This window comes from Nannospalax galili, unplaced genomic scaffold (genome assembly GCF_000622305.1).
Source record: "Nannospalax galili isolate Female #2095 unplaced genomic scaffold, S.galili_v1.0 scaffold155, whole genome shotgun sequence".
Taxonomy (NCBI): domain Eukaryota; kingdom Metazoa; phylum Chordata; class Mammalia; order Rodentia; family Spalacidae; genus Nannospalax; species Nannospalax galili.
The window spans coordinates 6,354,016-6,371,996 of record NW_008339923.1 but is presented as its reverse complement, the minus strand read 5'-3'; the positions used below and the strand labels follow the sequence as shown (position 1 = coordinate 6,371,996).

The following is a 17,981-nucleotide window of genomic DNA, read 5'->3' as shown; positions in this document are numbered from 1 at the left end:
TCCCCAGGACATTCTTCACAGAACTAGAAAAAAAATCCTAAAATTCATATGGAATCACAAAAGACCCCAAATAGCCAAAGCAATCTTGAACAGATAAAGCAATGCTGGGTGGATCACTATACCAGATTTCAAGGTGTATTACAGAGCTATAGTCATAAAAACAACATGATACTGGCACAAAAATTGACCCATAGACCAATGGAACAAAATTGAAGGCCCAAATATGAGTAAATACAATTTCAGCCACCTGATATTTGACAAAGGGGCCAAGAACATTAACTGGAGGAAAGGCAGCATGTTCAGCAAATGGTGCTGGCAAAACTGGATCTCCACTTGTAGAAGAATGAAACTAAACCCCTATCTTTCACCCTGCACAAAAGTCAATTCCAAATGGCTCAAAGACATCAACGTAAAGCCTGAAACTCTGAAACTATTAGAAGAAAACATTGGGAAAAACCTACAAGCTATAGGTGTAGGAAACGATTTTCTAAACCAGACATCAATTGCTCAGTATACATATCTTAAAGAATGATTTCCTTAGAGAAAAAGAAACAGTCCCTACATCTTTAAAGGGCAACATCAAGTCTAAGCCCTTTATGCCTCTCAAAGCACATATATCTGTCTTTATGCAACAGAACATAATTTCAAAAATTATAAATTGAATTGAATTTGTGTCTTGTCACTGTCATTTTAATTTGTACTGTATAGTAAATTTCATAAAAATCTAAACTCGGGAGTAGCAAGGAGAAGAGAGCTAGGCCAGCATGCATCAGACCCTACTTTTAATCTCCAGCATGCACATAAAACATAAATATAGAAATAGGCAAGTAAGGCATAAATATAGAAATAAATAATAATAGTTTTGAACTTTGGGTTTTATATATTGGGCTTAGCATTTCTTTTTTTAATTTATTTTTTCATTATTTTTATTTTATGTGTATGAATGTATTGCCTGAATGTGTGTAAGTTTACCCGTGTCATACAATGCCTGAGGAGGTCAGAAATGGGCATTGGACTGCCTGGAGCTGGAGTTACGGACAGACAGTTGTTAGCCTCCATGTGGGTGCTGGGAATCAAACCTGGGTCCTCTCCAAGAGCCGCCAGTGATCTTAATCACTGAGCCATCTCTCCAGCTCCAGGCTTAGTATTTCTTAAAGGTCAAAAAAAAAAAATGGCTATTTCATAACCTCAAAGTATTAAAACAGAAAGTTCTTGGATTTTTGTCCTCAACTTATGAAATCTAGAGCTTGTGAGTTTATACAGGGTTTTTAACACTTTCATTGTTTTACTACTTTAAAAAATGTAGAAAAATAAAGCAGCGTGATTCTGAATGGATTTCAGAATTTAAGGCATATCTGCGAATAGCTTTGTATTTAATGCACTATATGGCAACAAAGAAAAAGATTATGCTCCGTAACCAACTAGCATTCACCCTACTCAGTTAGTTGAAAATCCCAGTTACTTCCAACTACTGTATCCAAGCTATAGTCACACCTCCTTCCTGTGCTTGGTCAAAAGAAGGGTGGGGGGGGTGGAGGAGTCATTTACCCTCCCACTCAATCAGTCATCCTTAGCTGCATGAGGGGGAGGAGCTAAGGATATATAAGCTGAGAATGCCATGAGGTAGGCCTCTTGCCATTTTGTGAGGCTGTCAGAAGGTCACCTGTGACCTATGTTTGGGTATGGACTTTCCAGTGAAACCCTAAATGGGGAGGAGCACCCACTCTTCTGTAAGTAAACCACCACCCCATGCTCTGTTAGCAAGCTGAATAAACTCATTAGGATTTTCCTAACAGTGGTTTCGGAGAATTCTTGCCTCGGGTTATCATAAGGACCATGGGAGGAGGGAACTGGATGTGCGGCCTCCAGCAGGAAATTTTTAGTATACTCCCCAAATCAGTAAACAACATCACATTCATAAAACAAAGGGAAGAAACCACACCATGATTTAATAGATGGAATAAACTAAAACAACTTTTCATGTTAAAAATCTTCAACAACCTGGAAAACAAGAGAAAGTTTCCTCCCCTAAAAACAAGCGCCTATAAAAAAATACAGAGATGGGAAGATAGCTCAGTGGGTGAGGACCAGGGTGTTTGCCTCCAAGCCTGATGAATTGAGTTCAGTACCCAGGAGAGAAATGACTCCTGGAAAATTGTCCTCTGACATTCATGTGTGCCTTCCCCATACTAAATAAATAAAATAACAAAAAATTTGGTAACTAAACACATAAGCCAAAAACATGAGAAAAAGTCCACATACACTCTAGACATCATAGTTTGAGACTAAAAGATTTCCCCATAAAACCAGGAACAACATAAAGATGACTTCTTTCACTGCTGATCAATATTGTACTGAAAAAAAAAAAATACTGTACTGTAGATTGTAGCCATGATAATCAGACAAGGAAAAGAATGAAACACCCCTACTAAAAAAACAGGAGTCTGGACACAACTTGAAGATGATTTGATTTTGTAAAAAGAAAATTCACATGTGTGCATGCACTCACAAATACACTCACAATTTATAAGGACTCGGGATATATTAGACAATATAAAAACTCATTATATTTCTGTGTGTTAGTAATAATCCAAAGATTAAACTAAGAAAAACTATAGTATCAACAAATCAAAATATTTAGAAACAATAATGAAACTAGTACAACACATGTACTATGAATCCTTTATCAAATAAAGTCTTAAGAGACCACAATAAAAGGAAAGAAATCAATGTTCACGGACCAGAAAACCAAATATTAAGATGCTACTAATGCCCACCCACAACAATCTATATTAAACACATTCCCTATCAATACCTCAACTGATACTGGATGAAACTGTCAAACTGATCCTCCAATTCATGGGGAGATATAAAGGACCCAGAATAGCCAAATAATATTGGTATAAAGGGAACATATTTGTAGGCATACAGATTCTAATTCCACTAATTAATCTAAATAATAATCAAAACTATACACTAATAAAAGAATAGATATATGGGTCAATGGAATAGAATTGATGGTCTTGAAATAAACTTTTGTGAATCCAGTTAACCGGTTTTCAATGAAGGTGTCAAAGCAATTTAATGAAAGAAAGAATAGAATTTGAGCAAATAGTACTAATGCCACCTTGATATCCATAAACAGAAAGGATGAGGCTGGACTGGGCTGCTGCTCACTTCAGAACAGCTCAAGAATGAAAACTATAAAACTCTGAGGGAAACACAGTAGCAGGCCTCTGAGGTCTTGGAATAGAAGCATTTTCAGGTACAATACCAAATGAACCAAGTAACACAAGTAGCAAAAGAAAAAATATATATATATATACATATATATGTATATGTATGTGTGTATTTCATGAAAACTTTTATGCCATAAGATGTTCCATCAAAAAGAAGGAACTCAGCCGGGCGTGGTGGCGCACACCTTTAATCCCACAACTCAGGAGGCAGAGGCAGGTAGATCTCTGTGAGTTCAAGGCCAGTCTGGTCTACACAGTGAGTTCCAGGACAGCTGGGGCTACAGGGAGACCCTGTCTCAAAAAGAGAAAAAAAAAAAAAAAAAAAAAAAAAAGAAGGAACTCCTAGCACCTGGGACGCAGAGTCAGGGATTGAGGCCAGCTTACACAGTGAGTTACAGGCCAGCTGAGTCTACAGGGAGATCCTATCTCAAAAAATAAAAGGAGAAAGATGAGCTATAAATTGGAAGGAAGGGTGGTTTTGAATCATGTGCTCAATAAGAGATTTATGCATGAATATATAAAATCTCACTAAATGAATACTAATAAAAGGTAAATGCCTCAATTTAAAATGAGGAAAGTACTGGGCATTTTGGCACATGTCTTTAACTCCACCACTAGGAAGGCTGAGGTAGGAGGATCCAAAGCTTGAAGTCAGTCTAGGGCTACAGAGTAAGTTAGAGCTGGGCTGGTCCATACAGTATCAAAGTTAATATCCTAAATATCAATTAATTCATTAACATCAGGGGAATGATTTGAGTAGACATTTATTCCAGAAAATATACAAATGGTCACTATGCACATGGAAAGATATGCAACGTCATTAGCTAATAAGCAATCCCAGCGAGAAAGATAAAAGTTCAAATCCCTTAAATGGCCATGATTCAATAAACCATTGAACTCATACAGAGAAATGGGAATCCCCATGCATTGGTTTTGGGGATGTAAAATGGTACATGTAAAATAATAAAATGGGAAGTAAGATAGTTAAGAAATTATTTCAGTTTCTCAAAAATATTACACGTAATGTTACTACGTGAACCAGCGGTTCCCCTCTAAAACATGTATCAAGAGGATGGAAAGCCAACGCTCACACCAAAACCTGGTCGTAGATGTCCACAGCAGCACTGTTCACGATGGCCAAACAACTTGAATGCCCACACACAAATTAAGTCAAGTGTGGTATGGACATACAATGGATATCACTTGGCATTAAAAACACATGAAGTATCGGCATAGGATGAACAAACCATGAAACATTATGCTGAATGAAAGAAGCCAAATACAAATGAGCTTAAAATTTTCACCTTTAACTTAAAGGTTCTGTACAAACAAATCTATAGAGACATAAAACATTAATGGTTGCCTAGGGCGGGGAGGTGGGAATGAAAATACAAACATCTAAATCATACACTGCAAATGACTAATTATAGGATATGTGAATCATGTTTCAATAGACCTGTTAAAACCTATGTGGCTTATAAGATGTGCATGACAATGATAGAAATGCCCTCAGAAATATGGTGACATATCCCATAAACCGAGCACTGGGAATACTGAGTCTGAGGATCATGAGTTCAAGGACAGCCTGAGCTAAACTATCACACATAAAAAGAAAAGATGCAGTGCCCACAGATACAGGTCATCATGCATATAAACATAAAAGACACTTAGAAAGCAGATCCCACGCTTCATCGTGTTTCCTACCAGGATTATCACATCAAATTCAAAATATATTTTTAGTGTATATACCAAATGCAAGAATTATCTTTATTAGAAGGAGGTCTTAGGCAGGGAGATGCAGATTCTGCATAGCCACAGTCACATTTCAAGCTGATCCTGCATCTTATTGTCACTACATTAAAATCAAGTTTATGACTAACTATATCTTTGTATAAAAACAGCTACTATTAGGAAACTGCCGTAATGCTGGTTCATAAAGCTCCATGAGCCCAAACAGGAGCCTTTACAGTGAAATCAACAAGACTCAGCAAGTCTGCATCTATTTGGGAAAGCAGTTGGGATGTGAAATATTTATACTCTTTTGAGAATTTGAATTTAACGAGCATCAAGATTTCGAAATAACTGATCATTGTTTAGAAATCTCATTAAAAACTCTCACAAAATACTACCTGTAAAGATTTCCATTTTAAGATCAAATAATAACCTTAATCCTTTCAATCCTTTTTGCATGTTTTCCCCATAAACTACCAGATGTAGGAGAAAATACTATCAAAGGCCTATGATCAAATCCACTTACACCTTTCAGTTTACAACACTGCAGCGTCCATCACCTCAGCCACAAGACTGCTATGCCACAAGTTCCCTAAAGCAGTTTGCAAAGCCTATTTGGTATTAGCCAATTAGGTGTTCAGAGGAGGGCCCATAAACTCATCCCTAATGCTATGGAATGGCTGACTCCCTAGGAACACACATGGAAGACACACTGCAGGGATGTACTGATGGAAGGTTAAGCATTAAGTCTATGTCTTCAATGAACACAAGGACTGGAACCCAACAGAAAGTGAGGGGCTACATTTGAGGAGCTCCTATGTCAGCCAGAGGCCAGGTACAGAAGAAAAAAGCCAGGATATAGACTTAGGGTGCCCTAGGTAACCCTGGCTGCAGTTCAGGCACCTGTGCTCGTTGCAGTGGCAACATCTGTCCTACAGGCAGGTAGCTGTAAGAAACAGGGAGGCAGCAAGTCCTCAGAGCACTCAGCACTGAGGAAGTGTGAGGAAATCTGGGTTCTTACTTTCCCCCTCCTCTTACGCAGTGACTCAGATGCCATGAATATGTGTGTATATATTAGTAGCTGGAGGCTCCGAAGCCAAGGACTTGGCCATGTTCCAACTTAGTTAATTATATTCTGTTTCCTGAATTTGAACTGCTCTTTCAGTTCCGTTTCCTTCATTTTCTTACCTTTTCAGGAAAGAAAAGAGAAAAATTCTTCATCAACTCCCCAGTCTGGCTAACACAGAAGATAAGGCAAGTGTGACATGTAACCAAAATAATGGCTGCCTTAGTTATAAAGGAGACGATGCACATGTGGCAGGTATCAGAACACTGAATAAAGACATCAGTGAGAGCAAAGGCCCCATGGATGGGATGAGGCAGCTGTCATGCTACCTTCATCAGATAACTACCACACAGGTCTATAACATAGTGCAGTCTAATTATCAGGTCTAATCTAATCTTATTCAGGCAACTGGAAAGGAGCTGAGATGCTCCTGCAAATGTTTGCATTTTCAATACTGTGGATTTCACCATTCTTTCCTAATTTGGATGGGGGCCATTGGCAGAGGCCCAGAAAATGCATGAACTCGCTGGTTTCTCTCCATGCCAGGCATTCTAAAAATAAAGCAGGCTGCCATCACTCAAATGGCCAAAAAAAAAATGTAAAATCTGACAATATCAATTTGGGGTGAGGACATAGGAGACATAAAACGTCCATGCATCACCAGCAGGAATATAACTGGCACAGACATCTCAGAGCAATTTGGTACCAACATAAAACTAAAAATGTGTCTCCCCACATTCTAGCAACTCAGCTTTCGAGGTCAGATGCCTACATGATACATAAATGGATGACGGTTGATATAGATGATAGAGAGATGGTAGATAGATAGATAGACAGATAGATAGATAGATAGATAGATAGATAGATAGATAGATAGATAGACAGATAGATAGATACATAGATAGATACATAGATAGATAGGATAGATAGATGATAGATAGATAGATAGATGAAGATAGATGGATGATAGATAGATGCTGGATAGATAGATGCTAGATAGATAGATAGATAGATAGATAGATAGACAGACAGACAGATAGAAGATAGATGATAGATGGATGGATGGATGGATGGAAGAATGGATGGATAGATAGATAAGTAGGTAGATCGATCAATCAATTGATAGATCAATAAACAGATAGACAGACAGATATTCCCTATGAAGGCACACACATGCTGTACTAAGACACACAGTCATGGATATTTCCCACAATGATATTTTTAATTGACAAAAACAGAGGGGACCACTAAAGTTAAGGAGAAGTATAGAATGTGGTATATTCTTATGATTGAATACCATGGATTAATCTTAAAAACAGCTGAGTATCTACTGGCAATTGATAACTGCTGAGAGAGGGAAAGTCAGTTTTCTTTAAGTCTATAATGCCTGGTAGGTTGGCCAGGTTCCACAGGATAGACACCCAAAGGTATGTGGGGAACACAAATTAGACTCAAGATGCCTTTTAAAAAAGAAAATTAAGAGTAGAGGCCATGAAGTCGGGGGGGGGGGGCAGATAATAGAGTGGGAGTTAAGATAGGGGAGGGAATCTGAATATGATCAAAGTACATTGTACAGGGGCTAGAGAAATAGCTCAGTGTCTAAGAGCACTGGCTGCTCTTGCAGAGGACTCAAGTTCAGTTACCAGCACCCACCCGCATTTGTCTATAACACCAGTTCTAGGGGATCCAACACCCTCTTCTGGACTCCAGCGGCACTGCATGTACATGATGCACTTACATATATGTGGGCAAAATACTTATACACATCAAATAACAAAATACTTCTTTTAAAAAATCAATAAAATATTAAACATATATAAAATATTAAATAGAAAGGGGATAAAAACAAGACTGCAATCAATACTCCATATCTACAAGTTCTGTATCTGCAGATTCGACTAACCCTAAATAGAAATAATCAGGGGGAAAAAAGTTTCCTTAACACGTACTTTTTTCCTCTTCTTACTGATTATTTGCATGGCCTTTAAATTGTATCAGATACTATAAGTGATCAAGAGATGATGCAGAGATTCAAGGAAGCTGCGAAGACTGGGCCCTTTTATTCGGGACATCTGTACATTTTGGTTTATGTTCAGGGACCTGGAGCAAACCCCCAATTGATATAGAGGGACAGAAATACAGAAAATAACCCTGTGTGGTGATGCATGACTTTAGTCCCAGCATGGGAGGCAGAAACAGGCAGATGCCTGTGAGTTTAACTTCAGCCTGGTAAACACAGTGAGTTCTAGGCCAGCCACGACTACATAGTGAGATCCTGTCTCAGACAAACCAAAAGAAATACAGGAGAATGTATGCAGTTGAATATTATTCATTAGAGTTCACAGAAGGCAAAACTAACAGCTTTGCTAAAAGTAATATTATGAATACATTTTGCTTATAGTACATACAACACACACAGGCAGAGGCAGAGGCAGAGAGAGAGAGAGAAAAAGAGAGAGAGAGAGAGAGAGAGAGAGAGAGAGAGAGAGAGAGATTGAGATTTGCTGTGTTTGACTGCCTAGCATGGTGTTTTTCTGAGTAAAAATCTAGGCCAGGGTCCCACAATAGAGTGGGAAAGCTACCCTTGCTTTCTTACATCACAACAAATGGGAGACAGGAGCAAGCACTTGACCTAGCTTGCCCACCCTAAAGATCCTGTCCAGGTTTTACACCTAAGGGCAAGGATACAAAGGTCCAGGGGCAGTGGAGAAGGTCCAACTGTTGGATACTCAGTTGCCTCCTGAGGGTCAGTGGGTAGATGCAGATCTTCTCCTCAACCACGGTGGTGTCTGTGGTCTGCTTCAGGTTTGGGGCTTTCCTGTCACATGAGCCTGGACTCGCATCCCAATTCCCTTCTGATCAAAATCTTTTCTGTTTAATGCAGCCAGAGCCTGCTGCTACTGCATGTTTATATGAAGTCAAGTAGGTAGTGAAGTGGGATGACCAGTTTACCACTCTAGTGGCTCCAGGAGAAGGGGACAAATGGACCTGAGACTCTGCATTAGGTTACTGATTTAAGGTAATAATGGTAACTGTTAAAGAGCTAGCCAAAAAGATTTATTTTTAAAATAAAAAAAGATTCATTTATTTAATCTATTTATATCTGATGTGTATGAGTATTTTGCCTGCATGTATGTAAGTGCACCTCTGCAAAGCCTATAATAGAGGCCAGAAGAGGGTGTTGGATCCCCTGGAACTGGCATTATGGATGGTTGTTAGCTGCCATGTGTGTGCTGGAAATAAAACCCAGGTTCTCTGAAAGAGCAGACAGTGCTCTTAACCACTGAGCCATCTCTCTATTCCATCAAAAAGCTTTCTAAAAAATATGTGTGTGTGCATATTTGTATGTATGTAGGCATGTATGCACCATAGCATGTGTGTGGAGGTCAGAGGATAATGTTGGGAGTTGATCCTCACCTTCAGTGTTTAAGACAGAGTCTCCAGTTTTCCCCTGGTGAGTATGGCAAGTTAGCTGGCATAAGACTTTCTGAGGGTTCTGTCTCTATTCCCCATCTTGCCATAGGAATGTTGGGATTATAGACATGCACCATGCATCTGGCTTTATGTGGGTTTTGGAGATTCAAACTTGGGTCATCAGGCTTGTGAGGCAAGTGCTTCACCTACTGAGTCATCTTTCCAGCTCCGTGTTAGCTTTCTATAAAAGCTACGTTTCTTCCCTATTGTACTTTCTTAAACACCAGTTTGTAAAGACAAGGAACATGCCATTTAGGAGTCACAGATGGTTTATTCGGGTGCCTTTTATAGGACAGACCCTCAAGACTGTCAGGCTAACACTGTGAAACTCCATGACAAAACTAGGGAACAGGGGCACAAGCACGCTTGACTTGGGAGTGGAACGCACCACTCTGCCATATTTAATTCTGAGCTATTATTGAAAATGGAAATCCAAACATCATGGCAACGAACAAGCAGATTCTCTGCCAGGATGTTGGAGCAGGCCAAGGAGTTCCTTTGTCCTTCATGCCTGGTTTTCATTTTCAAAGCTACAGAGAGATAATAACTAACCGCAACATTTACATATGAAGTGCGTGCTGAGGAGCTTCTGGGCTAGAAAGGGGCATCTAGAGGCCTGTGGTGAATCTCTTTTGGCAGAACAGGTTCTCCCTGGGTTTTCATCCCACCTCTTTTTTTCTTTTAATATTTTATTTATTATTTTCTATTTTATGTGTATGAGTGTATTGCCTACATGTATGTGAGGGCACTCGTGTCATGCAATGTCATGGAGGTGAGAAGAGGGCTTCGGATTCCCCTGGAACTGGAGTTAAGGGATGGTTCGTAGCTGCCATGTGGATGCTGGGACTCTAACCTGGTCCTCTGCAAGAGCAGTCAGTGCTCTTAACCACTGAGCCATCTCTCCAGCCCCCATCTCATCTCTTAATCAGTGATGTAAATGTATTCCCAGTGATGAACCCAGAGAGTACTTACAGCATGGATGTCCTAACACCTTCACCTCATCAATAGCAAGGTAGCCCTGATGTCCAGACGTTACCACTTCAAAAACCACCTGGAAAATTAAGAGAGATTGATGTCATCTGGTTGTTTTGTTAGATTTGTACCAACTGTCTCCTATATATAAGGGTGCATTTATTATTTATATAAGTCTGCCATTTATTTTTCTGGCTAACATCTGCCTACTGTTGTTCCAGGTTCTAGATCCCCAAAACATGTAACACCTACCCTGGTCTTCAGGGAGGCTAAAGGGAAGGCAGAGGGGCAGGCAGCAACTGCCTCAAGGAGTCACCTGTGAAGTGATGGGAAATTGTGCTTAAGGGTAGACATGGGGAAGACTGAATCTTAGGGCTCATTACAAGGGGCAGAAGATACAAACTGCTAAAGTATCAAGGTCTTTGAAATTGAAAAACTAAGACTGATATTAAGTAAACTATACATAAAATAAGTGATGTTTTCCTACAAGTGAAACTCTCTCCCACATGTTTAGATACATTCACCAGGAAGCAAGGCTAACATTTAGATTGCTTTAGATCTCATTTTTGGAGGTGAGTGACTGGAAGTTCTGAGATAGGAATGACCATGCCTGGGGCCTACAGGTATAAAGATCAGCCATGGCCAGGTTATAGAAGACTATTTGAAGGGTAGGAGGATTGCCTACTGATGACAGAGTGAAGAGACTATTTAGACTAACTGAAATGCAGTTGAGAAGTATGTGAATTAAAAGGAAAGTGATTAAAAAATAAAACTTCCACAGTGGTAAAATGAAAAGAGTTGTCATCACTGCCAAGTCCTGGCAGAACTCAGGCATGAGGACACTGACAGTGTGAGTCTCTGGGGATGAATGACATGTTTGAGAGGGGTATGTCCCCAGAGAAATCAAGCTGAAATAGAGAAGCCATAAGAGGTTACCAATTTGCTTAACCTAATGATTTATCTAAATGTATCAACACAACTCAATAATGGCTCTCTTCTAGATTTATTCTAAAGAAACGAAAGATTTCATTCAGATAAAAAGCCTGTACAGATACACTTATAAAAGCCTTATTCATTGTAACCCAAACTAGAAACAGCCAAGAAGTCCTTCACTAGTGAATGATCAAGCAGACTGTGGTTCAGCCACACCATGGACTACAAGTCAGCAATGAAAAGGAACTAAATTCTGTTACATACAACAACATGGAGGAAGCTTCAGGGAATTATGGTGAATAAAAAGATTCCACAAATGTAATATATTCTGCAGTGCCAAACTTTAGAAATACAATCTAGACTAATAGTTGTCAGGAGTGAGGGGTAGAGGGAAAGGATCAGGGGAGAGATGGATGGTACAAAAGCACAAACTAAGCTATGCCTGTCTGATCCGACTGTCAGCATCTCTACTTGGGTAAATGAACTGAGGAGAACTAAGTACACACAGACACACACACACACACACACACACACAAACACACACACGGAGAGACATGGAATACAAGTAAGACTATGGAGTAAGCATATAAGCCACTAAACACTGTAACAATTCCTGTATCTACTTGTGGTTATATTCTGACACAGTCTTACCACTTGGGAAAACCAGGTACGATGCTTACAGGAATGTAACTCTTGTGGTATGTCACTATAATCATAAGCTACTATTTCTTAAAAAAGCAATTCTATTATTGTTCACTAAGTGCATGTTATATGCACAATGCAGATATCACTTTAGTAACTTATTAATATATATAAAACATTCTTCAAGGACTTTATACTTCTAAAGAACAGAGTCTGGAACAGGATGTATTTGTCTAAAGCATGCGGTGAGCTACTGTAATCTTAAACTCCATCTCTCTGTTTCCAAATATTATGTTCTCTCTCCTGTACACTGAGCAAAAACTTGGCTCCTAGGACTTCTTTGTTTATGTTTATGCAAAACCAGAGACAGCAATTCACAGCATCCCAGATGGGAACTCCAGGAACAGGGAACCACATTGCAAGCATGAGAAGTCATCCCAGAAATTTGCTAGACATGACAGAGCTGTGACACAACACCCTCATAATATAACATAGCACACATAAGGGAGAGATGCAGCATGGAAGAACGGGGATGCAATAAAACTTTGTCCTATTCAAATGTTTAATACATTTTTTTCCCACTGGTAGAAGAGAAAGAAAAAGATGTCTGGATATTCCTGCAGTGGGACTGGGTTAATATATTTCTCCACTGGAAAGGTCTGTAAGAGGACAAGTGAGGGACAAGAAGATGAATTTCAAGAGAAAGTCTGGCAGGACAGAGCATCTGTGAGGCCATGGAAGCAGAGTTCTGGATAACAGATGCTGCAGAACTAGACGGAGCAACAAACAGCAGGCTCCTCTGATAAAGTAACAACTACAGGACAAAGGGGATGGCTGCAGAAGCCACCACCAGGTACCCGGGCGGATGGCACTGTTTATAAAAGGAATTCTGAGCAGAGTGTAGTAGCAAGCACCTAGCATCCCAGCTACTCAGGAGGCTGAGGCACAATGATCAGCCAAGCCCAGGAGTTCAAGACCAACCCGGGCTCCAACATGGCAAGACCCTCATCTCAAAATAATAACAATAACGAGCTGGAGAGATGGCTCAGTGGTTAAGAGCACTGGCTGCTCATGCAGAGGACCAGGTTCAGTTCCCAGCATCCACATGGAAGTTAACAACCGTTCATAATTCCAGTTCTAGGGGAATCCAATGCCCTCTTCTGACCTCCGTGGGCATTGCACATGTGTGCACTTACACACATGTAGGCAATACACTTATACACATAAAATTTTTAAAAATTTCTTTTTTAAATAACAACAAATAGATTTTCAAAGTCAAACCCAGAAATGGTCCTCAGATCTGCTCCCTGCACTAATCACACCTTTCTTGCATTCTTCCTCAACACCCTCCCTCTCATCCATTCACTCAACTAGGTGTTTTATTGAGTGCTGTGTGTCTCCTCAGGAACTGTGACAAGGACTTGCAATACACAAGGGACAAAAGAGGTAAAGGAGACTTTCCTCATCAAAACCTTCTCTCTTCTTTCAGAAATTCCTCATCTCAAGAAGTACAAAGGCTCTAGTAAAAAGAGAATTATCCTGATTCTTGATGGGCAGCCTTAGCTCATATTACAGTATAACAAAGAGGCTCATGTGGATTCACTCTGCAGGCTGATCTGCATATGTAAATTGGATCCATAGTGTTTTGTTTAAACCAATACAAGGTCATGGCCTTATACATGACATGGAAACTAAAAGGAAGAAAGGAAGGAATCAGAGAGTTAGAAAAGTCATCTTAACCCCTGTGGATATCCTTTTCCTTTTTCTGGTCAAAGTATGAGTCTCAAAAGGTGTATGCACTCTCAAGTATTGTTTTTAGCACAAATATTTATAAAATGTTTATTGCATCCTCTAGCAGATTAAAAAATTATTAAAGCACAAATTTCATTAAAGTAAACTATGAACAAAACAGAACAAGACATGATCAGAGAACAGCCAAAGAACGGGGGGTCATTTGGGCCGGGTCCTTCCCACCTTGGGACTGTGACTCTTCCTCATCATGCAAACCAGGCAGCCTGTGACACAGCCACATAGCCCTCCACGGAGCATACAGCCTGCCAGTGTCAATGCACGCATATCCAGTTGGTATGTCCCTTCCTCCCTATACAGGGAAGGAGGGGCTGGCCAGCTAACCAGGCCATAGCAAAATAAACAAATATGCTCATTTCTGCCTGCTTCTTGCTCTTGATTTTCTCAGTGTTTCAACTAGGATGCAAGCACAAAGAAACACAGCTCCCAATGGAAGGCAGGCTGCCCCGCCTGTCAAGTAGAGATTTTCAAAGTCAACTTTGCCAAAGCATGAGGTCCAGTACCGACCAACTTAACTGTGCAACAAGAAGTGCTAAAATGCTCTTGGTCAGTGTTTGTACATGCGTGTTTACACAAACGTACACAATCCATATATGACATCTATATAAGAATCATCAAAGTTACATTCAGCATATAATGATTCTAGTACAAACCACAATTACAAAGTAGCTAGAGTGTATACTAGAACTAAGTAGGATCAAATGAAGACACCTAGAAGGAAAGGTTGCAAAGCAGGCTGACGTGGGCTACCTACACTTATATATTTTTATGACTTATTTTTATTTACTTTTATGTGTATTAGTGTTATACCTGCATGTATGTAAATACATCCATGTTGTGAAATACCTGCGGAGGACAGAAGAGGGCATCAGAGCCCTGAAACTGGAGTTATAGACTGTTGTTAGTCATCATGTGGGTTCTGGGGTTTGAACCCAGTTCTTCTGCAACAACAGCCATTGCTCTTAACTGCTGAGCCATCTCTCCAGCCCTAACTTTTATATTTTATACACCTGACTATGAAGAAATCCTCTAGGATATTTTTAAGAAAATCAAAGGGAAAGCCCATCTTCAACAGGCGTCTTGGACTGTATCTAGACTCCTATATCCCACAAAAGGGGTCATGGTTCTGAACTATTGCCACTGAACTATTGGCATCTGACAAACTTTCCATTTCATAATCATTTCTAGTGAGGGCCCTCACCAGGAAAGCTGCAAAAGTTGAAACGATTTTTTTTTTTTTTTTTAGTCAAAAAAAGCACTCCGTTTATTCAAAGTGCAAGTATCACTTTGCTGAAGTGTAACAGGTGACTGCAGAGCCCAGAGGGAGTCAAGGGGATGTTTACAAATGCAGGCATCCAGGTCCTCAGTCTCTTCCAGGTCCAGAAGAGATTGAGGTCAGAGAAAACAATAACACAAAGACAGCAACAGCAGGACAAGAAAGGGAAAATAGGCCAGGGTGAGGCTTTGATTTGCAGACAAGACGTGAGCTTTTGTCAAACACAACGTAACATATTGAAAATGTTCTGTATTAGGAAGTCCACGTATTGGGTACTTTTTGTTACTGCATAAAATATATCAGATATAAAACTCTATGACCAAAGTCACTTACAGAAGGAAGAGTTTATTTTGGCTTAAGTTTCCAGAGGGAGCATTCCTTATGGCAGGGGAGGCATGGCAGTAGGGGCCAAAGCAGGAAGCTGAGAGATCACATTTCCATCTACACAGGAAGCCAAGGGAGCTACCTGGAAGTTGGATAAGGCTATCAACTTCCAAAGCCTGCCTGCAGGGACACACTTCCTCCAACAAAGTTGTACTTCCTAAAGATCCCATGACCTCCCAAATAGCTCCAACCAGCAGGGGACCTAGTGTTTCAATACTTGAGCCTATGGGGGACATTTTTCATTTGAATCACCACAGCTAGGCTTAACTATCTTTTTTAAAAAAATTATTAAACTTTCATACATTTCATACAAAAGTTCTTAATCAAGTTTAGACCCCACTCCCCCATCCCTGCCACCATCACACCCCCACTGGACCTCATGCATTCTACCATACATATTAAGTCCAATCCAGTCAAGCATTATACCCAGATGCCCTTTGGTGCAAGTTCATCTACTGGAGTCTAGTCAGCCTATCTAGAGATTGTAAGTAAGATTTAGTCTCTGTCACCCAGTAGCAATCAGTCTTCAACAGTTCCCAGGCTAGGTCCAGCCCACCACCCATTTCCCTCACTCCACTCTGGGCCCTAGTCTGATTGAGCTGGCATGGGTCTTTTGCTTGATGCCGCCACTGCCCCAAGTTCACATGTGTAAGCTTCCAGTGGCCTGGAAGCTTCTGTTTCCCTTTAGGTAGCTGAACCATGAATTCTTTAAACTTTTATTATTTCTTTACAGAAATACTTCTCTATCTCAGGTATCTTTTGTATTTTCTATCTAGTTTTCAGCAGTCAACCATGATGAAATGGGCCATAGGAACTCCCTCTTGGGGATGAGTACATGAACTTAGAAGCGTTAAATAATTTTTCTGAAGTTACACAGTAGTTAGAATTGTGTAATCCTCTGTTTACTCTGCAACTGTGGATTCTTTTCATGTTACCAAACTCACTTAGCTATCAGGTGTAAAGAGATTTATATACATGGAATGTGTGTGTGTATATACACACATACATATATACATATATATGTATATATAACGATATGCAAAATATCCAACGGCTGATGACTTTCTTCTCAACAGGGCTCTTGTCTTGAGTCTGTGAATAATTAAGTGGTCCAGCAACAAAGAACATGGAAATGAAAGGATTTGTAAGATACGGAGAATAATTTTGGCTGCCTAGAGATATGAAAGTTGGTTGCTGAGGAAGATGCTGTGTGTTGGGGATTTTATAGACTTAGGGGGGCTCTGATTCACTTGTGTGTATGTAAATTATGTGGGAGATAAAGGCCAATTACAAGACAGCCCAGAAAACCATGAAGGGGTCTCAATTAGGTCCATGACTCCATCCCTACACCATGCTACAGTTGAGGTAGGGGTGGTAAAATGAGGAAGTGAGTCTTAGGTTGTCTCAAGAGCTAGTGGGCAGGCAGGGTCAGTCAGTTTGCAACCTGTGGTTTTTTTGTGCTTGTCTCTACCCACAGTGTATTTCTGTTCACTGGCTCTGCTCATAGCTGGAGGTTCCTTTGTCCTAAATAACATTTTATTCCAGGGGCTATCTAACGCCTACCTCTATCACAGCCCTATATTCACACATACAGCACAGGCAGCTATGCTTGAAATTTTATTTTCAGCTTTTGGTTATGGATATAGTGACTCTCTATTTTACCTGGAAATGTAGGTGCAAGGATAAGTTGTGTGACACAGGTTTCAAACATATATTTTAAGACAAGATTTGGCAAACTCCAGTCCATGGGCCAAATCTGTCCTCCTCTAACGCCTACCTCTATCACAGCCCTATATTCACACATACAGCACAGGCAGCTATGCTTGAAATTTTATTTTCAGCTTTTGGTTATGGATATAGTGACTCTCTATTTTACCTGGAAATGTAGGTGCAAGGATAAGTTGTGTGACACAGGTTTCAAACATATATTTTAAGACAAGATTTGGCAAACTCCAGTCCATGGGCCAAATCTGTCCTCCCACTGAAGGACCCGACTGACAGCAGGAAGGCCATTTTAGAAAAAGAACTGTAATCAGCCATTCGATAAGCCAAGATTCTAACCCAGGTCTTGTGAAACTAGCAGTGGAAGATAGGACGTTTGCAGTCGGACCACCTGCCACCACCCTGAGGCCCCTACCGGGAAGTTAGTGATAACAGCCCCTACTGGGAAGTTAACGATAACAATCAGTTTCACCCATAGCCCCCTCTGAATTTGGCAATACTGTTTCCTCATACCTTGTACCCATTGAAATGCACTAATAATAATCTTGTAACCATGCATCTGCTTCTGTACCTTGCTTCTGCTCTATAAAAAGCCCCCCCAAACTAAGCCCGGCACGCAAGTCCTGACCCGAGCGGGACTCTGCGTCCGCAGGCGCCTGTGTATGAATAAATTCCTCTTGCTTTTGCATCCCGAAACTTGGTTTTGTCCCTGTGTGTTGAGCGCGATTCTTCA

General features: G+C 40.3%; 1 protein-coding gene across 4 annotated transcripts in view; it reads right to left on the bottom strand.

Annotated features, from left to right (window-relative positions):
- Positions 1–17,981, bottom strand: part of Ptprm (protein tyrosine phosphatase receptor type M) — a 794,765-nt gene that overhangs the window by 481,243 nt on the left and 295,541 nt on the right. For all 4 annotated transcript variants that reach the window (XM_008834659.1, XM_008834658.3, XM_008834655.3 and 1 more), the window contains exon 4: positions 10,483–10,561. In XM_008834659.1, the coding sequence (XP_008832881.1) occupies positions 10,483–10,561 (79 nt within the window). The remainder of the gene's footprint in view (positions 1–10,482; positions 10,562–17,981) is intronic.